A 24,787-nucleotide genomic window follows, 5' to 3' on the forward strand; every position below is an offset into this window, starting at 1 on the left:
ACTAGGTATTTAGTGTATTTTAGAGTCCTCACATGTTCCACCACAAGTGTACTAGTTGGGTTCCCTTCACTACAGTCCACTGAACTGACCAGTGACCACTAGGCTACTCCTGAGAGCTGCTTGCTCTCTAATAGGAATGGCCATCAAATATAAAGCTGTAGCAGAGCCTGGTATGTACTATCACAATCACATCTTAGGAGGCTAGGAGGGGCTCATTGACCACTGGGGGAGTAAAGGGGGTTATGCCTTAATCCCTCCAGTGATCATTAAGGGCACCTTTTGGTCACTTAGTCATGACTGAAACAGGGTTAGCCAAAAAGTCTTAATTTTGGCCCTAGACATTTTAATTTAGTTCCATTATTGCAGAAAAATGTATGTCTTTTGGGGCCACCCATTTGCTATCTAAAACACACTCCTATCGCGCTCCCTTGAAATTTGGATGAACTGTGGAGGAAAACATCTAAAATTGGGGTGTCAAAGAAACTTGAAAGTATACACAGCAGGCAGTAACACATAGATCTTTGTTGATACTACAATTTGTTTTGATTAATTAGACCTCAGCAGCGTTTCCGTATCACCAGAGCCAACTTGCTCATGGGTCGCCTGCTTCTTCATTGGCCCGTTGAAGTATTTTTATCTTTTTAATCCCACATTTTAAATATTTTTTATGTGCAGAACCATCTGTAAGCTTCATGAATCCTTCAATGATTAACTTCTTCAACAACTGGATTCTAAAATAATTTGTGATTTAAAACTTCACTTAACTTAAGCACAAATGCTGCTTGGACCACTCGCCAACATGCGGCATGATTCGCAAAGGCTATGTCAGGGTTTGGTGCACCAGTCACGTCTCTTATCGGACCAAATCCTGATACAGCCTTTGCGAAACATGCTGCATGTTGGCGAGTGGTCCAAGCAGCATTTGCTCTTAAGTGAACTTTTAAATCACAAATTATTCCAATTAATGAAGAAATTAATCATTGAAGGATTCATGAAGCTTATAGATGGTTCTGCACATAAAAATATTTAAAATGTCAGATTAAAAAGATTTCAATGGGCCAATGAAGAAGCTGGTGACCCATAAGCAAGTTGGCTCTGCTGATATGGAAATGCTGCTGAGGTCCAATTAATCAAAAAATTGTAGTATCAACAAAGATCTAACTACGTATTACTGAATGCTGTGTATACTTTTTAGTCTCTTGAATATTTAAGGCGTTGGGCAATTGATTTATATTATTGCATCTTACCCCCGCTATTTTTTAGGATATTGGGTCATATTAATTTGAACAATAGAAACATGGGCATTTTTGAGAGAAGAACGTCCTTCTGTCACCATATGACGGTTTTTGGACATTTTTTTTGTTTTGAAAATGAGCCCCACAGTATTTAATTGGTTTTCATCCTACCTATCTGAATGTTTCTTTCGATTAAAAATGGAATCATTTCTTGAGTGGTTGCTGTAAAGAAAGGAATCCCCTGGGGACCAGCACTATCAGTTCTCCTTTTTAACATATATATGGTCTCTCTGGTTTCAGTGTGTGATGATATGGGTGTTCAGTATCGATTTTATGTGGATTATATTCCATTCTTCTTCCTTGTAGAGAGTGGCTTTGATGAGTTGCATCGTCATTTGAATGTATGTATGGATGCAGTGAAAGGTTGGATGAAAGAGAATAGGTTGATACTGAATGTACAAAAAACTGAAATTGTGATGGTGTTGAGAGTTGAAGTGAGTAATTGGTCTGAGTTCATGAGGGTTGATGATATAGTGTTACCAGTGAAACATCAGTTAAGGTCATTGGGGTTGATTTTTGCCTTCCATTTAACTAGGCAATATTAGGTTTCCCAGGTTGCATTGGCTTCCTTTTTTCAACTGCTTTTACTGAGTAAACTGAAATCTATGTTATCAGGCTGAGATTATAGAACAGTGGTTCAGAGCAGAGCTTGGTTTTGTCAAGGATGAACTATTGCAATGCCCGCTTTTGAAAAAAAAAATTGTCTCACACCTTTTTCAGTAATAGCTCAAGATGAGTTACATTCAGGTATACTGGTATTTCTTTGTCCCTGGAGAGCTCACCATCTAATTTTGTACCTGACGCAATGGAGGATTAAGTGACTTGCCCAAAATCACAAGGAGGAGTAGCAGCATTTGAACTGGCCACCTCTGGATGTCAAGACGCTCTAACCACTAGGCCACTCCTGTACTAACACTGCAAATTGTCTAAAAATAAGAGTCTCAATAAATGTATGTATTACTCCTGTGTTGAAGCATTGACTACCTGCTCAGTTTCAGGTACATTTTAAAGTACTTTGTCTTATTCACCAGGCCCTATATTCAGTTGCCCTGTGGTATATGAAACAGGTTTTGTTACTTTACCAGCCAGGCTGACAGTTGCTATCTGAGTCACCTATGAGTTTGTCTATTGAGGAGTTAGGTGAGATTCATTATGCTGATATCAGGACTGCAGCATTCTCTGTAGAGGGCTCTTGCACTGGAATGCACTTCCAGGACTATTACAGTTATGCAGCAGTGAAGTGACCTTTAAGAATCACTTGAAATGAAAACATACTTGTTTGCAAACATCCATGCAGTGCAGAGGTAATTATTCTGTTTGTGGGTATTTTACAGGAAGATGGTTTTGTTTGGGGTTATATTTTACTGTGATTTGTTTTATGTTAGTTTATTTTTATGTGTGTTTGCTGTAATCCGCCTAGGTTATAGGTGGGCTATAAATTTTTAAAATAAACAAATCCAGCCCACAGCCAGATGCGGTTTACCAGCTGCTTATTGCCACTGCCTGAATATCAACCCCCTCATTTTTTTTAACTAGAAGCAATTTTACTGATACCAAAAGTTCTGCTACATTAACTTCCATGTATTCCCCTCACACTTACAACTGGGAGGGATTTTACTTTAGTTATCCACCCTGGCATGCGCCTCTCCTTCCTGCCCAATTCATGCACACATCACCCTATGACCAATCAATCTGCACCAAGTCGCAGCAAACCAATCAGATATGTCCATCACTCAGGGGAAGGGAAGACACTACCCATTAGTCAGCTGAAGGTAGCAAGCCCCACCCCAGTATCTGCTAAATGAATATGGAAAGAGGTGGAGCCAGGCTCTCCAGTGCTTGGCTCCACCGTTGTGTCTGCTAATTGAATATGGAAAGGGGTGGAGCCAGGCTTTCCAGTGCTTGGCAGAGGCAGGTTGGGTGCATGCTCACCTGCAGAGTAGGAATAGGCTAAGAAAGTCTCTGTGAGGGCAAGACTGAGGATGGCTGATTCAGGGGTATAGCCAGATACCCAATTTTGGGTGGGCCTGGGCCCAAGATGGGTGGGCAGAAGAACTCTGCCTTATCCCACAAGCAGTGGCATTCCTAGGCTGTCTGACACCCGGGGTGGATCACCGATGCGCCCCCCCCCCCCGGGTGCAGCGCAGCCCCCCCCCCCCCACCGGCGAAATTACACCCTCCCCCATCCACCGGCAAAATTAACCCCCCCACCAGCGAAATTACACCCTCTCTCCCCCCCGGGTGCATTTTTACCTGCTGGGGGGGGGGGGGGGCGGTGCCGCGCGCCTGTTGGCTGAGTCCACTCGTTCCCTCCCTGCTGCTCCCTCTGCCCCGGAACAGGAAGTAACCTGTTCCGCGCAGAGGGAGCAGCAGGAAGGGAACGAACGGACTCAGCCAACAGGCGCGCGGCACCCCCCCAGCGGCGTGCACCTGGGGCGAACCGCCCCCACCGCCCCCCCCCCCTTGGTACACCAGTGCCCACAAGTGATTTTGGTCTTTCTCTCTCTCGTCTGCATACCATATGGTCTCTCAAACATCCCCCCCCCACATACCTTTTAAATAGCAGATTTTCACCGGCAGCAAGCAGCAACTAATACACACTGCTCATGTTGGCCCCACAGCATGTCAGTCACTGCATGCTGTAGGTGAAGATCTGCTATTTACAAGGTATGAAGGAGGGACAGTTGTTGGGAGTTTTCGGCTGGTGGGACTTGGGAAGAATCCCTGCCAGCCATATCATAGGTATGCTGCTACTGGGTGGGCCTCAGCCCACCTGGGCCCACCCTTGGCTACGCTACTGGTCTGATTACTGTTCAAAGCTCTTTGCCCCTTCATAATCTTTACAGAGATCATTTAATTCAGTTATATTCCTGCTCATTCCAACACAAACCCTTTCTAAGGAACAGTATGATTTGTGAGCAGTGCTAAATGTGCAAAAGGCATAGGAGCCAATTTTTCAAAATGATTGGGGGTGCTAAACCTGACAAAAATGACCTGTCTCTGGACACAGTCAAGGAGTTTGCTCAATATTGGGAGTGCTGAAGCACCCACTGCATCCACAGAGCTGGCTACTATAAGGTGATTATAGGACTCATTCTCGAAGGAGAAAAACATCCAAAAAGCTTAGCCGAGATTGGGTGGCAGAGCCAGCCGGTGGTGGGAGGTGAGGATAGTGCTGGGCAGACTTATACGGTCTGTGCCAGAGCCAGTGGTGGGAGGTGGGGCTGGTGGTTGGGAGGCGGGGATAGTGCTGGACAGACTTATACGGTCTGTGCCCTGAAGAGGACAGGTACAAATCAAAGTAGGGTATACACAAAAAGTAGCACATATGAGTTTGTCTTGTTGGGCAGACTGGATGGACCATGCAGGTCTTTTTCTGCCGTCATTTACTATGTTACTATGTGTCATAAAACACCATTTGGATTGCTTCTCAAAACGTCCAAATCGATATTTTTGAAACCTGTTTTGCAGACATCTATTTATGCATTTTGTCTGCAACGCGTCCAAATCACAAGGGGGCGTGTTGGGAGCATTTCGAAGGTGGGATTAGGGCAGGCTGGCGGGCTTAGGGAGTGCGTAACATGTGGACATTTTACAGTCATAATGGAACAAAACCAAAATGTCTAGGGTGAAAACTTCAACATTTTGGTTTATACCTGTTTTTCTAACAAATAGGTGACCTAAATGACCACTGGAGGGATTCAGGGATGACCCTCCTTATTCCCCCAGTGGTCACTGACCTCCTCCTGCCACAAAAAAAGTGAATAAAGATAGTATTCACCAGCATCTATGACAGCCTCAAATATTATAGCCACATCCATTAGAGCAGCATGCAGGTCACCAGAGTAACGTAGTGGTGGGTGCAGTGCACTGTAGGCAGGTGGACCTAGGCCCATACCTCCCCCTACCTGTTACACTTGTAGTGGAAACTGTAAGCCCCCCTCCAAAACTCACCAGAAACCCACTGTACCCAAATATAAGTGCCCATAAGGGCTATTGTAGTGGTGTACAGTTGTGGATAGTGAGTTTTGGGGGGCTCAGCAGACAAGATAAGGGAGCAATGGTGATATGTGTACCTGGGAGCATTTATATGAAGTCCACAGCTGTGCCCCCTATGGTGCCCCACTGCTCTCCTAGGTTGTCTGGGGGACCAGTCTGCTAAAAATGTTGGCCCCTTCTATATCCCAATGGCTTGATTGTCAACATTCTTTCACTTGTGTGTTGTTTTTTTCAAAAATGGCCTGAAAAGATAAATGAACAGAGCACAAATCCTTGTTACAAACGGTATTTTCGAAAAAAAAAAAAAAAAAGAAATAGACATTTTGCTTTTTCGAAAATGGTTACATTTGTTATTTGGATTTGGGATGTTTAGTGCTAAACATCCAAAGTCCGACTTAGACATCATATAGAAAATGCCCCTCCACATTATTTGAAATAGTCTGTGATCTGGCCCCTATCCCCCAGCTTCCTAGACTAAGAAGCAGGAGGTCTGGCACCAAGAGACGATGTAAATAAGTGAAGGGCTTCTCCTCACTCTTTACATTATCATTGTATGTGATCCTGGATAGTGCCATAAGAAATTCTTCCATGATACCTTAAATGAATATTCAAAAATGTCAGTGATCAGTGGAGTCCTGAGGCAGTACAGAGTGGAGTGGCTGGACCTTCCAGTCCACATCTTCCATAATTTTCTCTATTTCAATGAAGGTTTCATGTTCTGTGACAATAGAGGAGGGGAGTTGGGGATTCCACAGACAACTGAGTTGCCAGGTTATCTGTAATAAATATGCATTAGATAAATGCCAAGTCTCCAGTGAATGAAAAATGATATCATGCTTGGTCAGTGTACATATGCAGTCTGATAAATGCCAACTGCCTGTGGGGTCACCAAGACTAGTTTGGGAAGCCCTGATATAGAATCACAAATATAAGACTAGAAGAGGTCATCAGGTCTTAGTGCTATGACTACCGTATGTACTCATGTATATAAGTCTATCTCATGTACAAGTTGAAGGCAGTTTTGGGACTAAAAATGGCCAAAACTGCTGCAACCCATGTATAAGTTGAGGCTCCCCTCTAGCCCTCCTTTCCTCACCTGGTCCAGCACCCCTTTCTGTCTCCCCCAAAATACAGCATATCCCTCCCGGTCTACCTTAAAATGTATTTCTCTCTCTCTCTCTCTTTAGAGGTTGCCAATGGCAGCAGCAGAGATTCATGTATGCTTCTTGGGGCCTGACCAAGAGCCTTTCTTCTGATGTGTCCCACCCCCTATGATGCAACTTCCTGTTTCTAAGCAGGCAGGATGGATGCTTCAAAAGAAAGGTTCCAGGTCAGGCCACAGGCAGCATATGTATATCACTGCTGCTGCTGGCAACCTCTAAAGAGAGAGAGAAAGACATTTTAAGGTAGACCAGGGGAGTTGGGGGGATGCTGGACCGTGGTTGGAGAGAGGGATTGAGATAGGGGGGGATGCCAGACAGTGAGGGGGGGAGGGAGCAGTGGGTAGAAGGAGAGCTACCTGCCCATGAAAGTGAGTAGATAAGACGACCCTGTTTTAATGAAGTAATTTTAAAGACTAAATTTCTCGACTTATACTTGAGTATATACTGTACTTCTTCCAAGATGAAGGTACCACAGATGACCTTCTCCTTGGTACTTAAGGATATGACCAATGGTATATTAAACTCTAAGGTCTAGTTACAGCCCTAATCTCTCTTTTCTCAGTCTCCAAACAAAGCCCTGTTCTCCATCCTAGGGAAGAGCAACCTGTGTTTCGCAGGGGTGAACATAGATGTGAACATCTCCATTGAAGGACTCAACCTCGTGATACCCACCAGCCAACAGGTGGGTCAGATATGAGTCATTAAATTTGGACATAGGGATTTTAGGAGACTTTTAAAAAAATTATTTATTTATTTGTGAAATGTCAAAAAATGATATGCAAGAATATCACTCTTGGAAAGAAAATGAGAATGAGTCACAAAACATTTTGGAGACTTTTCTTTAAAAAAAAAAAAGCAAATACAGATCCCAACAAGGACAATAATTCAAACACCCTATGAACTCCCTGGGCACTTCTACTCGTACCCCCCGAAATTCAGAACCATTTAACCAGCCAGGAACAGCATCTTCTGCACTCATTTTCTTCTCAGGCTTTTTCTTACCTATTCTTGCAGCTCAGCCAGTAGTCCTCATGTCTTTCACTCTCTTTCTGGTACAGGTCATTGCGAACCATCACATGCAATCCATTTCCTTTGCATCTGGAGGAGATACGGTAAGAAATGGAAGGGCTGATGGAACTGTACACAAGTGATGAGCCATAGACCAACCAGATGGCTCCATGTCTTTTCAAATGTGAGGGGTTTTAATGAGACCCAGGGGAGCAGTCATCCAATTGAATATCTCCACTGGTCAACTTGTCTTGTACCATTGCACAACCTATTGCACAACCATTGCATAACCATTGCACAGCATTGTTAGTGAAAGTGATGAACTTGGATGACTGTCCGAAGGAGGAAACTCAATGGCACCGTGCTGTGCCATGTCTGAAGTCATCAGAATTCTACTGTATGTTCTTGCTTTTTATTGTGTTTTCAGTTGTGAGTTGAAGTTTCAGAATAGCATTGTAATGTCATGAAGTTGTATTGGCACAGCCTTCTCCCATTGGTTAATTTCTCCTTGGTTGCATCCTGAAAGAAGCTTCTCAGTCTTTTCATGATCTAAGATAAAATACACATTCAAAATTCAATTTTAAAGCTTTCACTATTTCTGTCTTCAGGATACCACAGACTATGTTGCCTATGTGGCTAAGGATCCAATTAACCAAAGAGGTAAGACAAAGGCCTCAGTTTATCACCTGGTTCCAAGGAGACATTGTGAAGGAGCAAAGGGAAGATACAGTTAAAAGTAAATGTGTCTATGATCACAGCCATCTTTAGACTGGCGCAGTTCCTGATGTGAAGCAAAGGGGTTTGGGGTAGGAACTTGCTAGAAGAGGATGATAAGCAACAGGAATGAGATGAGAAAGAGGAGAGGAACCTTGGGGCTAATGGCTGATGAAGGTAATAGTGGATGAGATGAGACAATGTGTTAGTTGACTGGAATGCTCTTGGATAATAAGCATTTTGGATGAGAGCAGAATTGATAATGAGGAAGATTTTCTAATTTTGGTGCTGGTAAAGAGTACAAGATGAGGAAGATACTACAAGTGATGAATAATTGTGATAATGACTTTTTGGCAGCTACAATTTAATGCTAAAAAATGCAGGGTCACGTGTTTGGGCTGCAAAAATAAAGGGAGTGGTGTAATGTAAGGGATGAAGTAGTTCTGTGTACAAAAGAAGAGCAGGTCCAAGAGGTGATCATATCTGATGGGCTTAAGGTGACCAAGCAGGAAGAAAAGGCAGTGGCAAAAGCCAGAAGGATGCTTGGGTGTATAGGGATAGGAGTGGCCAGCAGGAACACGAAATGATGCCTTTATATGTCTCTGGTGAGACCTCATTTGGAATATCCCTCACAGTTAGAGACTGCACCTTCAAAAGGATATAAACCAAATGGAATCAGTCCAGAGAATGGTTACTAAAATGGTCAGTAATGTTCTTCATAAAGCATATTTGGACAGATTTGTTTTGAATGTGATTTGCAGTATATCTAGCTTTTGTAAATAAATAAATAATCTAAATATGTATTTGAAAGAAAGGAGAGGGGAGATACGATGGCGACATTTAATTACTGTATATACTCGACTACAAGTCAATCTCAAGCATAAGTCGAGGGCAGTTTTATACTTAAAAATGGACACAAATGTTGTGACCCATGTATAATTCGAGGCTCTCCTCCAGCCCTCTGCTCCTCACCTGGGCCAGCACCTCTCTTTCCCTCCTTCCCACCTCCAGGATCCAAAATTGCTCTCTCTCTCCCACTTCACTAGCCCGCTCAACATCTCAGTCCCAACCCCCTCGGTGTGTATCTTCAAACAGATCTTCCATAGAGTAGTGGCAGTGCAACAGTGCCCCTAGGCTGCCTGCAGCCTGCTCCGGAGCACTCTCTCTGATCCGTTCCGCCCTCTCTGACTCAACTTCCTGTTTCTGCAGGAGCCCAACAGATCAAAGAGAGTGCTCTGGAGCATGCCACAGGCAGCCTAGGAGGAGTACTGCTGCACTGCCACTGTTCTATGGGAAAGGAAAAGGGATGGGATTTGATAAACTGCCTTTCTGTGGTTACAACCAAAGTGGTTTTCATATTATATACAGGTACTTATTTTGTACCTGGTGCACTGGAGAGTTTAAGTGACTTGCCCAGAGTCACAAGGAGCTGCAGTGGGAAGTGAACAGAGTTCCCCTGGGTCTCGGGCCACTACAGCGACCATTATGCTACTCCTCCACTCCATATAGAAGATCTGTTTGAAGATACATGCCAGGGGCGGGGGGCAGAGATCATGCTGCCAATGGGGTTGGGTCATGATTGTTTTCAGTGCTACGGGTGTTATCCATAGATAAGAGGACCCTGGGGGGTTTTTAAAGGCATTTTTGGCTCAATTTTCTTGATTTATAGTCAAATACATATGGTACCCCTATAGTATAAACATAGGAGGCAGTCCTCTTGAAAGGAAGCTCTAGAATGAGGTGGCATAGGATGAAGATGAAAGGTGATAGGAGTAATCTAAGGAAACATTTACAGAAACGGCCTCCCAGTGGAGTTGAGGACTGTATTTGAGTTCAAGAAGGCATGGGATAAGCACAGAGGATCTCTAAGTGAGGGGAAGGGATTGTAGAGCTTAATAGTTGGTATGGATGGGCTGTATGGTCTCTATTTGCCATCATTTTCTGTTTTTCTTTGATGAGGATTTTTAGATCAGGGTTTTTCGCTGGTAGCTCCAGTTGAGTTACTTTCAGGCACAGTAGGTATTTCCCTGTCCCTAGAAGACTTATAATCTTATAAGCCACCTTGAGTCTTATTGAACAAATAAATAAATAAATAAATACATTTACTAGCCTGCATTAACACACATTATTGTGATTAACATAACTTATTTCTAAATAGGCCCCACTGTCAATATTGGGGGGGGGGGGGGGTACACTAACACAAGGTGGCAGAATAATGCATGTTAATAAATCTAGTCCTTAGTTTGTAACATAGCAATGGAGGGTGAAGTCAAGTGAGTTGCCCAAGGGCACAAGGAGCCTTGGTGAGATCTGAGCACTGTCCACCAATGGTTCTCAGCAGCTGCAAAGTGTGGATGAGTTGTTGTTTGTAAGTTTGCCTCCTTTTATTCAGGAGAATGAGGTTTGGGCAGGAGCCTAATAACAAAGACACATCTGTCACTGTTTCCTTTTCTTCCAGCGTGTCATATCCTGGAGTGCTGTGATGGGCTGGCCCAGAGCATCATCAGTACCATTGGCCAAGCCTTTGAGCTCCGTTTCAAACAATACCTATACAGCCCCCCCAAAGTGGTGGTACCACCTGACAGGTAGGGTATAAAGTCAGAGATCAGATATGGCATCTTCTTTTCCAACTATTGGTAGTCCACTGAAACATATCCCCAAAGAGCTTTTCAAACACTGTTAGAGACATTCAGTAATGTTTAGAAGAGACTCGCTTATGCCTACCTTTCCTGGATTCTCAGGTGATGATAATGTTGGAGACATATGAGGAAAGGGTAAAGAGGTTATGGCTCTTCAGCTTGGAAAAGAGATGGATGAAGGGAGATATGATTGAGGTTTACAAAATCCTGAGTGGTGTAGAACTTTTTCCAAATGTACAAAGACTAGGAGGTACTCAAGGAAGTTACATGGAAATACTTTTAAAACAAATAGGAGGAAAGAGTTTTTCACTCAAAAAATAGTTAATCTCTGGAACTCTTTGCCGGAGGATGTACTAATAGCAGTTAGCATATCTGGGTTTAAAAAGGTTTGGACAAGTTCCTGGAGGAAAAGTCCATAGTCTGCTATTGAGACAGACTCGGGGAAGCAACTGCTTTTCCTGGGATTGGTAGCATGGAGTGTTGCCACGATTTGGGTTTCTGCCAAACTTGTGACCTGGCTTGGCCACTGCTGGAAACAGGATACCGGGCTAAATGGACCATTGGTCTGACTCAGACTGTAACTTGTAGGCCAAATCCAAGTGTCCAACACTATGATCCTGAACCACTTGATACACTGTGCAAGCAAAGGTCAGGAGAAAGCTGTAGCAAGGGCTGCATTGTAATTTTGTTCTAAAACACAAACTTATTGGAAGTTCTATGATTTCTGAGCTCCACCACCACTGGCTTTGATTGGACTCGTCTTTTCAATGTTACATTAGAACAGCCCAGCTTTATAAGAATCTCCAGACCAAAGGGAAAAGATTACAGGCTTGGTTTATGCTTAACTTTCTTGTAGAATATTAAGAATTGATATTAAAATTACATGAAAATATAGACATAGAATGGGGAAAATAGCCTTAGTTAAAGAAGCCCTAAGTGAGGAGGAATTTTTGCATTGAATGTTTGTTGAGTTGAGGCAGCAGGCAAAGACTTTTCATCCTTAGAGAGGCTCAGTGTATCTCAAGAGGCCACCAAGCAGCTAGAATGAGTGGGACCTGGGACAGAAAGTCCAAGGGATGCTGGGGAAGTATAGAAAAAGCTATTGCTTTGTACTTATTGCTGCATGTTACCCCACCTCAAGTGCATTAGGAGGACTATAAATGTAATGATACATGTTGGCCCCACCAGGCCACCAATCCCCAACTTAATGCTCATTCAGATTGATACTTGTATTTTGCTCAGAATGACATCGTGTGAGCAGTCTGCCTGGGGGGAGGAGGAGGAGGAGGCATCTGAACATGATTATTATAACAGCATCCCAGGCAAGGAACCTCCCCTGGGGGGACTGGTTGACTCCAGGACCAGGGTGAGCCATGTTCATACCCAGCCTTCCAGCACCAATCACTTCAGTCAGGTTAGTAAATGCACTGCGTACCAAGCCAAGAGTGCTGAGAGCAGTAGAGCTGTTCCATGGAAGCTGTAGGGAAGGGACTGCTGAGGGCATCACTCATAGAAGTTCTTTCGCATTTGGATGGCAAAATACATTGCTGAATGTTTTGGGGCCATTGTCTTCTGTTGAGGGCATTACTCATGCAGGATTTGGGGTCTGGATAGTAAACTAAATTGCTGAACATTTATCAGTGTAATAACTCTCTCCTCTTGGTCTTTTGTAAGTGTTGTGGCTTGTACCTGGGTGTGGTGTACTGGGAGCAGTGATATGGGCACTGATGCTTCATTCAGGGTCTATGAAGAGGAGAAATTCTGCTACTGCTGACACAAATTCTTTTTCTTTCTTCCTCCTCAGGTTGGATCTCCAGCCCGGAGAGACAGAGCCTTTCCCCTGGGAACTCACTGGGATAATAATACCCAAGGTACAGAGAGAAAATACTGGGGACAGCCTGACTGCCTACTTTTTATTTATTTATGTATTAATTACATGTCCCATTATTCAGCCCAGCGTGAGTTACAATAGAATCATTCAAATGAATAATATTGCATAACATAAATTATATAGTAAACACATCTAAATAGGAACAAATTTTACAGCTGCCTAATACTACTTGTGGTGCAATTGGTAGGTCGCTTGCTTACTGTACCCAAGATCTGAATTCAAATCCTGTAGCCAACTCAGCCATCGATCCACTTTTGGTCAGTAAATGAGTCCGCACACCCCAGCCTTTGTAGGGGGGTAAAGTTGATTGGGGAAGGCAATAGGAATCTCATAAACAACTCATTCATGTAGCGGAAATATAAGTGTAATATAGCATCGCGATCCAGCTCTAAAGCAAATGTCACTATTGCCATGGACCTCTGCTTAATCACCTCCAGTGAGGATTTAACAAATTCTGTCAGATCTAAATTGACAGATCTTCCCACTAGAGACTTGCATGGGAATCCCGCAGGGACGGAAGCAGTTCTGTGGGGATCCCATGGAGACGGAAGCAGTTCCTGCGGGGTTCCTGCGGGGATGGAAGCAGTTCCTGCGGGGTTCCCGTGGAAGTGGAAGTGTGTGCTGCACTTGCGCCAGCCTCTCACCTACCGAGTACCAAGTTCATTGAGTTCTTTCTCCTCCTCCTCCTCCTCCTTGTTTTAACAGCACAGATGCGGAAAGTCTCCATTAAGGAGGTGGTAGAGATACAAATGGTGATGAAATTCAAAAGGGCATGGGATAAGCATAGAGGGTCTCTAATTAGGAAATGGAAGTTATAAAAAAAACCTAAACCTAAATGGCTGAATGTGTGTGGATGTGTCGAGTGACACTTAGATGGCAACTCTGGCAGTGATGAACTAGGGCCAATACCAGGAGACCTGTAAGGTCTGTGTCTCATATATGGCAATCTGGTTTAAGATGGACTGGAAAGGGCTTAGACAGCAACTTTAGTGGCTGGAACATGAGGACAGTGCTGGACAGACTTTTATGGTCTGTGTCCAGCAAATGAGAAGATAAATAGACTGGAGTGGGCTTCGAGGGCAACTCCAGCAGTTGGAACATAAGGATAGGGCCAGGCAGACTTCTATGGTCTATGTCCCAGAAACGCCACAGAAAGACCATAATCAAGTATATAATATCACATTCATTGTTGATTTAATCATGAATTGATAATGATTATATCTATTGGGCAGACTGGATGGACCATTCCGGTTTTTATCTGCTGTCATTTACTATGTTACTATTAATCCTCTCTGCTCCCGGGCTGATGCGCAGACCTCAACTCTGACATAGGCACGAGCATCAGATGTCACCTGACCTACTGGCATGTGCATTTGGTGATCTCTTAGCACACAGTGCCAGCGAATCAGAGAAGTCTTACATGTGCGCACCAGAGTGTTCCAACTTCCATTCCTTCCTTGCCTGCAGTGCTGCGGCTTGAACCCATAGAGCAGACAGGAATAGTTTTTTTTAATGTACCATTAAATTCTTGCGGGGACATGTGGGGATGGGTTAGATTCCCCATGGGGACGGGTGGGGATGGGTTAAACTCCCCATGGGGACAGATGGGGATGGGTTAGATTCCCTACGGTGACAGATGTACGTAAGTACATAAGCATCGCCATGCTGGGACAGACCAAGGGTCCATCGAGCCCAGCACCCTGTCACCGACAGCGGTCAAAAGAACAAGCAATTTGTCCCGCCCATCCTAGAAATACTGTATTCCCTCGTCCATTCAATAACATTCTATGGCTTTTTCCTCCAGGAAGCCGTCCAACCTTTTTTTGAAGTCCACTAAGTTAAACGCCTTAACCACCTTTTCCGGCAGCGAATTCCAGAGTTTAACTACGCGTTGAGTGAAGAAACATTTTCCTCTGATTCGTTTTAAATTTACCACACTGCAGCTTCATCGCATGCCCCCTTGTCCTAGTATTTTTGGAAAGCGTAAACAGACGCTCCACATCGATCCGCTCCATTCCACTCATTATCTTATAGACCTCTATCATATCTTTCCTCAGCCGCCTTTTCTCCAAGCTGAAGAGCCCCAGCCTATTCAGCCTATCCTGATAGGGAAGCCATCCCATCCCCTGTATCATCTTTGTTGCCCTTCTCTGCACCTTTTCCAATTCCACTATGTCTTTTTTGAGGTGCGGTGACCAGAATTGAACACAATACTCGAGGTGCGGTCGCACCATGGAGTGATACAACGGCAGAATAATATCCTTATTTTTGTTTTCCATCACTTTCCTAATGATACCCAACATTCTATTTGCTTTCCTAGCCGCAGCAGCACACTGAGCAGAAGTTTTAAACGTATCATCAATGACGACATCTAGATCCCTTTCTCGGTCCATGACTCCCAACGCTGAACCTTGCATGACGTAGTTATAGTTTGGGTTCCTCTTTCCCACATGCATCACTTTGCACTTGTTCACATTAAACGTCATCTGCCATTTAGACGCCCAGTCTCCCAGTCTCGTAAGGTCCTCTTGTAGTTTTTCACAATCTTCCCGTGATTTGACTACTTTGAATAACTTTGTGTCATTGGCAAATTTGATTACCTCACTAGTTACCCCCATTTCTAGGTCATTTATGAATATGTTAAAAAGCAGAGGTCCCAGCACCGATCCCTGAGGGACCCCGCTAACTATCCTTCTCCATTGCGAATATTGACCTTTTAGTCCTACTCTCTGTTTCCTTTCAACCAGTTTTTAATCCACAGTAAGACACTACCTCCGATCCCATGTCCCTCTAATTTCCTCTGTAGTCTTTCATGAGGGATCTTATCAAACGCCTTCTGAAAATGTAGATACACAATTTCATGGGGACGGGTTAGATTCCAGTGGGGACGGGTGGGATTTCTGTCCCCATGCAACTCTCTACTTCCCACTAAATCTCCCACAGACTCTCATTCTTGGATTGAAATCTGTTACCGGAATTGGCGATCGCCTTTACGGTACAATGTAAGCCACATTGAGCCTGCATTAAAGATGGGAAAATGTGGGATACAAATGTAACAAATAAATAATAAACCTCCCCACTAATAGTCTGCTGAGAAAATAGAATCAGATGCTGGGCACAGAAGAACTGTAGTACATGTAACTCGGGCAGGGCCTGGCTACCAATGAGACAGCTGCACATGCTGAGTGCTTACGAGCAACCAAAAGAGTTACTATTTATAAATGATCTAGAGACAGGAATAACTAGTGAGATAATTAAATTTGCTGATGACACAAGGATTTTCAAAGTTGTTAAATTGCAAGAGGATTGTGAAAAATCGCAAGAGGATCTTACGAGGGCATCCCAATGGCAGATGATGTTTAATGTAAGCAAGTGCAAAGTGATGCATGTGGGAAAGAAGAACCCGAACCATAGCTATGTGATGCAGGCTTCCACATTAGGAGTCACCGCCCAGGAAAAGGATCTAAGTGTCATCACTGATGATATGTTGAAACCCTCAGTGTGCAACAGTGACTAAAAAGGCAAATAAAATGTTAGGAAAGGAAAGGAAAACAAAAATGAGAATGTTATAATGCCTTTGTATTGCTCCATGGTGTGACCGCACCTCGAATAGCAATTCTGGTCATTGCATCTCAAAAACGATATAGCAGAATTAGAAAAGGTACAGAGAAGGGCGATGAAAATGATAAAGGGGATGGAATGACTTCCCTATGAGGAAAGGGTAAAGTGGCTAGGGCTCTTCAGCTTGGAGAAGAGATGGCTGAGGGGAGATATGATAGAGGTCTATAAAATACTGAGTGGAGTAGAAAGGGTAGACCTGAAGTGTCTGTTTACTCTTTCCAATAATACTAGGACTAGGGGGCATGCACTGAAGCTACTAAGTAGTAAATTTAAAATAAACCAGAGAAAATATTTCTTCACTCAACATGTAATTAAACTCTAGAATTTGTTGGTAAAGAATGTGGTAAAAGCAGTTAGCTTAGCAGGGTCTAAAAAAGGTTTGGATAGTTTCCTAAAAGAAAAGTCCATAAACCATTATTAAGATGGACTTGGGAAAATCCACTCCTTATTTCTAGGTTAAGCAGCATAAAATCTGTTTTACTGTTCTGGGACCTTGCCACGTATTTGTGACCTGGATTGGCCACTGCTGGAAACAGGACACTGGGCTTGATGGACCTTTGGTCTGTCCTAGTATGGCAACGCTTATGTTCTTATGTTCTAAGTCTTTGAGTCCTATCAAACCATGACCAGTGAGCTCTAGCTTATGTTAGAGATGGGATTAATATGTAAGGAGCTAAGCTTTAACATTCTTAGAGGAAAGGTATCCTTTACTTATCATTTAATTGGAAATATAATGCCCTACTATGTGAGCACTTCCAGCTGTGCAGCATCTCCCCTAGTCCTGCCCTGCAGTGTCAGCACTAGAAGGACAGCAGGTGAGCTCAAAAGCTGATAGACTAGCTCAATTTAAATCTGTAGGTACCACGATGCTAAAAGCAACCACTCTTGTGTCTTTAAGGATCATCCAATGATGGCTACCTCCAAGCAAATAGCCACCCCTCTGGGTGCCGGGACTATGAGGAGCACATGTATGTCAACACACAGAGCCTGGATAACTGGGAGATCGAGAATGAAGTTCTTCAAGCAGCAGAAGAGAGCCCCAAGAAGGATCTCTTTGACATGAGTAGATTATTCAGCTGTCTTCTGGGATAAGAATGTCAGTGAAAGGAAGAGACAGAAAATGGGAGAGAGCAAGAGGCAAGGGAAAGGGAGGAGAGGAAAGGAAAGTGAGATGGGGTGGTATTTGAAGTCGTGAGCAGGAGAATGTGGGGTCAGAAAGGGATAGATGGAGAAAAGAAAGTTGTAGATGGTCCTAGTATCTGGGGAAGATAATGCAGCTCCAGAGGGCTGATCAGACTTGCCTCATTTCTTGCAGGACCTTTTGAGGATGCCTTGAAGCTTCATGAATCCACAGATGTGAGTAGCTCATCCATTGAGGACCAGTGGCCAAGTCCTCCTACCAGGAGGGCACCAATAGCCCCTACTGAAGAACAACTGAGGCAGGAGCCCTGGTACCATGGAAAGATGAGCCGGCAGGATGCCGAGAAGCTCTTATGCATGGATGGAGATTTCTTGGTGAGGGACAGTATCACAAACCCAGGGCAGTATGTCCTTACAGGCATGCAGGACGGGCAGCCAAGGCATCTCCTCCTTGTGGATCCAGAAGGAGTGGTAAGGGTCCTCTAGGCAAATTACATTCATGTACAGTAGGTGTTTTCCTGTCTCTAGAGGACTTACAGTCTAAAAGGCAGGGGTGGACTGATCATTGGGGCACTAGGGCAGTGGCTGAGGCTCCACACCAGTAGGGGGCCCACTCTCCCCTAGCTTCCATCTAGATTAATCATTTTTGATAGGTAGTTAGGGGCCCATGACCCTTGGTGCCCAGGGGCCCATATCTCTGTCTGTCCGCCCCTGCTACAAGGGCAATTTTAAAAGGGACACCTAAATATAGGTACCACATATAGAATAGGCATACCTCTGTGTGTAAATTACATTACTAATTGGCATTTATGGGTATTGGTGCTAGGTGCTATTCTATAAAGAGTCCCCCTCCCCCCGATATTCAGCGCTATTTAACCAGCCAGGAATGGCTCCTGGCCGGTCAAATAGCGCTTAACTAGCGCTTAACTAGCTATGCATGAATATTTGTGTGATATAGCCAGCTATCTTCTAATATTCAGCACATCGCCGGCTAAGTCTGGCAACCAAATCGGGCCTCCGAAATAGCAGGCCTATATTTGGCTGCTATAAACTTAACCGGCAAGCGCTGAATATTAACTTGGCTGGTTAAGTTTAAACCAGCCAAAAATAAACTGGATATTCAATGCTGGTCACCGGAAATGGCCCGACATTGAATATCCAGCCTCGCTGCCGACCGTGGGAGTTAGCCGGGTTTGCCTCCCACGGTCTGAATATTGGCCCCAGGGAGCCTAAGTTGCACAGTGCACAACTGCAAGGGGGTGTTAATGTGGGAGGAGCATGGGCCTGTCTTGGGCATGTTACCTAGTGATTCGCACAACTTATAAAATAGGAGTGGAGGAGTGGCCTAGTGGTTAGAGCACTGGTCTTGCAATCCAGAGGTGGCTGGTTCAAATCCCACTGCTGCTCCTTGTGATCTTGGGCAAGTCACTTAACCCTCCATTGTACCATCCTCAGGTACAAACTTAGATTGTGAGAAATATCCAGTGTACCTGAATGTAACTTACCTTGAGCTACTATTGAAAAAGGTGTGAGCAAAATCTAAATAAATGACCATGCCTACCATTAGGCATGCCAGAGTGGATTTACACTACTATATACATAACAGCTTAGGTGCACCCTGAAGTGTTACTGTACTGAATTGCCACTTAAGTTTATACCTGGGGCAACTGGAGGGTTAAGTGACTTGCCCAAGGTCACAAAGAGCCTCAGTGGGATTTAAATCCTGGCTTCCCTGATTCTCACCCACCCACTGCGCTAACACCTAGGTTGCTACTCCACTCACGTTTCTGCACATGAGGCAGCGTGAAAGTGAAGAAGGCTGTGTGAAGGAGGGAATGTGTGGGTGTGCTTGAGGGAGCATGCATTCTGTGTAAGGATTTGATATGACTGGGCCGTGGAGGACCCTGCTCTATGAGGCAAAAAGCTTTTCATAGATTTATTATTAAATGGCATGAATCCTCCCAGGAGACAGTGATGAGTAGACGACTGCTATAATCCTCTGTGGTCAGTGTCTGCTAGACTGTAAGGATTGGGGGAGGGAGGGACCTTCCTGTATTGCTAGTCATAAAGCCCCAGACTCCCAGCCATAGTGCCTCTTCTCTAATCTTTTGTGTATGTACATTAACCAACAACTTCTCTCACATTATTCCAGGTGAGGACAAAGGACGTTCTGTTCGGGAGCATCAGTCACCTGATCACCTATCACTTACAGAGTGAGCAGCCGATCATGGCAGCAGACAGTGAACTCCACCTACGGCAGGTGGTGAAGAGGAAGGTGTGACTGCTGGGTATGCACCCGGGTAGGGGAGGGGTGGGGGCGCATTCAGGCTGCTAATATCTGCAATGCCTTACCACAGTATTACTTTCTTACCCTGCCCCCCTCCTGCTCTTGCCACCTTTCCCCCTTCTCCCTGGAGAAGACCTGTCCTCATTCCTGTTCTGCATTAAGCAAGGAATTAGTGATCTGATGCATGGAGCCAGTTTCTTTTTTTGATTTTTAATTTATCGTTCATCCAGAAATTCACAAGTATTAACACTTGTTAAAGAAACATGGATACAGAAAATCTTTCCAGATCAAAAAATGAACAATATAAAGGTATATTAAAAAATATTAAAGGTATATTAAATCATCCTTCTTAGACCACTATCAAGAGGGGGTTAGATCCATACTGATAAGGAGATTCATTATAGGAAACAATATAATTATGAAAAGGAAAAGGCCCTTAATGTGATTACCCCCCCCCCCCCCCATCTAAATTCCAATACAACCAACTGAAGAAGTTAAACATTACCAGATACAACTTCATCAGGTCTAAAAAAGACCTCAAATGTTCCGGACTAAAGAATACATATTTTATCCCCAGATATTTTACTATGCATTTACAAGGATAAGACAATCAAAAGGTTGCCCCAGAGGCAGGACCTCCTGCCTCATGACCAAAAAGATTTTTCTTTGCTCTTGAGTTTGACTAGTTAAATTTGAGTACAATATCTTTTTCCCATAAAATAAAGCTTGGGCAATATGAAAGAATAACTTCATCATGGCATTTAAATCCTGCTCAAAAATAAACGAGACTAACAACTTAGCCCCTTCAGAATTTTCCTGACAAGATGATTCCATGATTTTAGATATATTTAATAGATGATTTTGTCTCTTGAATCCCTGTCCCTTGAATTTCCTCAAACTATTTAAAAAGGAATATAATAAAGCTGGTTCGGAGAAGGAATAGTCTCAGGGGTAAATTTCAATATTTCAACAAGGTATTTCTTAAAAGCATCCAAAGGGGATATCCCAGGGGCTTTAGGAAAGTTCAGGAGATAAAGATTAAGCCTGCAATTATAGTTTTCTATTTGCTCTAGCTTTCTATGTAGTATCACTTTGTCTCTAACAATGGCAATTGGCAAGCCCTGTAAGGATTTCACCGCTTCCGTAACTCCAGAGATTTGAGTAATAAAGTCCATCTTAGTCTCTTGCAGACTCTTAGACAAAGAATCAACAGTACTTACAAGCGCAGATATTCCTTGAGTTTATTTAGCAAGTGTTATGTCCAAAGAGCATTCCGAATGCCCTCAAGAATCACTGCCATGGGCTTGCCAGTCTCAACTGTTGCAGCAGGAGAATTTCCACTTCTGCTACTCGCTGGACCCTGAGAAATGGCAACTTCACTTCCAAACAAGGCCTCCCTTCCAGCGACTCCCGCAGGAGGAAGCACTTTGAATACCGCCATGTCAAGCAGACGTAGCAGTAGGTTATGCTCTGGAGCAGACAAGATGACATCTATCACCAAGGCCGCGGGCTCTCCTCCACCTGAGGCTACTGCCAAAGGACTCCTTCCAGACTCCTGCAATGGAGTTCCAGCGGCGTACTTTGTTATCATCTGTTGTACAGAGGACGAGGTCCTTATCATAAGTACATAAGTATTGCCATACTGGGACAGACCAAAGGTCCATCAAGGCCAGCATCCTGTTTCCAACAGTGGCCAATCCAGGTCACAAATACCTGCCAAGATCCCCCAAAAATACAAAATATTTTATACTGTTTATCCCAGAAATAGTGGATTTTCCCAAGACCATTTAATAATGGTCTATGGACTTTTCCTTTAGGAAGCCGTCCAAACCTTTTTAAAACCCCGCTAATCCACTTGTCTGGCAACAAATTCCAGGGTTTAATTACTCGTTCAGTGAAGAAAAAGTTTCTCTTATTCGTTTTAAATTTACTACTTTGTAGCTTCATTGAATTCCCCCTAGTCCCAGTATTTTTGGAAAGAGTAAACAGACACTTCACGTCTACCCTTTCCACTCCACTCATTATTTTATAGACTTCTATCATATCTCCCCTCAGCCGCCTTTTCTCCAAGCTGAAGAGCCCTAGCCGCTTTAGCCTTTCCTCATAGGGAAGTCATCCCATCCCCTTTATCATTTTCGTCGCCCTTCTCTGCACCTTTTCTAATTCCACTATATCTTGTTTGAGATGCGGCGACCAGAATTGAACATAATATTCTAGGTGCGGTCGCACCATGGAGCGATACAAAGGCATTTTAATGTCCTCATTTTTGTTTTCCATTCCTTTCCTATCGTCAGAGTAGTGTTCTGACCACTCTATTCCTTTTGGTATATAGGGCATAATGGTAGTAGGAAACACAGAAACATCAGCAAGTAAGAACACAAAAGAAACACTGCTGGATCACTCCACCATCTTGACTACACCCCCCGTCAGAAGCTACTTATTTTGTATTTAACCTGCAGAAACTGAGGGGTGACAGAGTTTGGGGGAGTCTGGGTGTAAAATTTGCTTGTATGGGAAGAGACAAAGTGTAAATAAAAGAATGGTGGAACCATGAAAAAAGAACAGGCAAACGAAGTGAGAGGAATGAGCCGTCTCTTCTCTGTCCTGCATTGTGCCTTGTCAGTGTCTGCTATTCTAATATGCGCAATGTGCACCAGTCCTTCTGTGCTACTTTGTGTCATCATGGTGTGCTTAGTGTCTGTCCCGAAATTGTGTACTGCTGTGATGTGCACTGTCTGTCCTGTAAGTGCATGCCACCATGGTCTCCAGTGTCTGCTATGTGCACAGTGTCCTGTCGGTGTGTGTCGCAGTGATGTGCAGTGTCTGCCACTGCATTGTGTGTTGATCTGATTTGCAGTGTCTGTCCTGTTAAAGTGTGCCACCATAGTCTCCATTGTCTGATATGTGCACAATGTACTGTTGGTGTGTGCCGGTGTGATATGCAGTGTCTGCCACGGCATTGTGTGTTGATCTGGTCTCCAGTGTCTGATATGTGCACAGTGTCCTGTCAGCGTGTGCCACTATGGTCTCCAGTGTCTAATTTGTGCAGTGTCCTGTCAGTATGTGCCACTATGGTCTCCAGTGTCTGATATGTGCACAGTGTCCTGTCAGTGTGTGCCACTATGGTCTCCAGTATCTGATATGTGCACAGTATCCTGTTAAAATGTATCATCTTGGTCTCCAGTGTCTGATACGAGCACAGTGTTCTGTCCGTGTGTGCCACTATGGTCTCCAGTGTCTGATACGTGCACAGTGTCCTGTTAAAGTGTGTCATCTTGGTTTCCAGTGTCTGATATGTGCACAGTGTCCTGTCAGTTTGTGCCACTATGGTTTCCAGTGTCTGATATGTGCACAGTGTCCTGTTGGTGTGTGCTGCCATGATGTGCAGTGTCTGCCATGGCATTGTGTGCAGATCTGGTTTGCAGTTTCTGTCCTATTAGTGTGTGCCACTGTGGTGTACAGTATTTGCCATGACACAAAGTGCACGGTGTCCTTTCAGTGTCCACGGTATCCTCTCATAATATAGGAGCCAACTTTTCAAAATTATTGGGGGTGCTAAGCCCAGTGGAATAACCCTTCCCTAGACACATACAAGGAATTTTCTCAATATTGGGGGTGCTCAAGCACCCACAGCACCCACAGAGTCGGCTCCTATGTTAAATATATGGCACTGGGTTCTGCTAGTAGCTTCTGTGGCCAGATTCTCTCATGGTGTTTTTTGATTTCTCTGCAGAGAGACTCTTCGTGGATCTGAGACTGAAGCCACTGAAATCCTTCCAAAGGAAGAAACAGGCACAGCCCACCGCAGAAGAAGAGAAAACGAGGGCTCCTTGAGGGCACCAGAGACTGTTTTGCACCCCCAACTCTTTCTCTATCTTCTTCTCTCTCCAGCAGCTGAGGATTTGTCAGTCTGCCTCTTTCTCCACCCCCTCTGGCATGATTCCATCTGTGAGCCAGTCTGTCTCCAAGACATTATCATGTATACATTTCCATAGCATGTGCTGGGAGGCAAGAGTGTCCCTGGGCCTGAGGCCCAGACCCCCATACTGAGGTGGGGATGAGAGGAGAAGGGGAAAAGCAGGACATGGACCTGGGAAAAGTCCAATATTTTTCAATAGACTGAAAAATGGCAAGAATGACCTCACAGACTGCCCCCACAACCCTTTTGTGATGTTTCCTAATAAAAGAATTGAGTATGGTTGGTTCCAAGATGTATCTATAGTCTTTGTCGCACTCATGAGTCATGCAGTCACCTGTAGGCCACACTCCACGGCACGCAGTGCAGTTAGGTTGGAATGTCAGCTTCCACAGCAGCCCCCTCTTTTCCAGTGAGGCACAGATTTCAAGGATTTGCCAGAACATCACTCCTCCTGCAGACCCAGCTTCTGCCAGCAGGAGGTGCTGTAAGGAATGGGGCACAGATTCTGGCTGTGGGGAGCTCATAGCTTCTGCAGTGACAGCTTCTTCCTACAGGAGGTACTGCAGGGAATGGTATGGGGAATACAATTTATGACTGGAGTTATAACACTTGGATGAGTGAATATATTACAGCAAATGGTAGTAAAAAGGATTTATTTAATGCCTTGAAGCTTTGGACTCTGAGAGCTAAAGAGCTTGGAGTATGATTCTAGTTAAATGCAAAACAGTGAAATCATTTATGCTAGGAGTTTAAGTAGCTGCTGAGAATCTGTCACAGATGCCAAATGAAAGAAGCAGCGGGAGGGTAGTCACTGCAGGGCTTACTGCCACTCACTGGTATTGCAAGCAGAGCATGACTTGCTTAGTGGCAGTGATGTGTCCTGCCACGCAGGAGACCAGGCTTCTGTTCTCTAGATTGTTTCAGAGGCAGTGTTTACAACCCCCCCCCAAGGGAAAGGGAATTCCAGCTGTTACTAAACAGTGACACCTAGTGACTGGCTGAAGAGTACACATGTGGGACACTCAAGTAAAACTGTGATCTGTGCCCCAGAAAATGCCACGTTCACTATCAGGCAGAAACTGCCAGGCAAAGAAAGACAAAGAAAGCAGAA

The 24,787-nt window shown here is 44.2% G+C and overlaps 1 protein-coding gene across 3 annotated transcripts in view; it reads left to right on the forward strand.

Moving 5' to 3' along the window:
- Nucleotides 1-23,929, forward strand: part of SHC2 (SHC adaptor protein 2) — a 67,181-nt gene extending 43,252 nt beyond the window's left edge. For 2 of the 3 annotated variants that reach the window (XM_030218348.1, XM_030218346.1), the window contains 10 exons: nt 7,020-7,139; nt 7,516-7,569; nt 8,074-8,125; nt 10,638-10,764; nt 12,061-12,232; nt 12,623-12,689; nt 17,229-17,393; nt 17,646-17,941; nt 19,623-19,745; nt 23,491-23,929. In XM_030218348.1, coding sequence (XP_030074208.1) covers nt 7,020-7,139; nt 7,516-7,569; nt 8,074-8,125; nt 10,638-10,764; nt 12,061-12,232; nt 12,623-12,689; nt 17,229-17,393; nt 17,646-17,941; nt 19,623-19,745; nt 23,491-23,511 — 1,197 coding nt within the window. In that variant the 3' untranslated portion in view covers nt 23,512-23,929. Of the gene's footprint in view, nt 1-7,019; nt 7,140-7,515; nt 7,570-8,073; nt 8,126-10,637; nt 10,765-12,060; nt 12,233-12,622; nt 12,690-17,228; nt 17,394-17,645; nt 17,942-19,622; nt 19,759-23,490 lie in introns of all 3 variants that reach the window. The other variant, XM_030218347.1, reaches the window with a different exon arrangement.
- The last annotated feature ends 858 nt before the right edge of the window (nt 23,930-24,787 follow it).

Source organism: Microcaecilia unicolor, chromosome 11 (genome assembly GCF_901765095.1).
Source record: "Microcaecilia unicolor chromosome 11, aMicUni1.1, whole genome shotgun sequence".
Taxonomy (NCBI): Eukaryota; Metazoa; Chordata; class Amphibia; order Gymnophiona; family Siphonopidae; genus Microcaecilia; species Microcaecilia unicolor.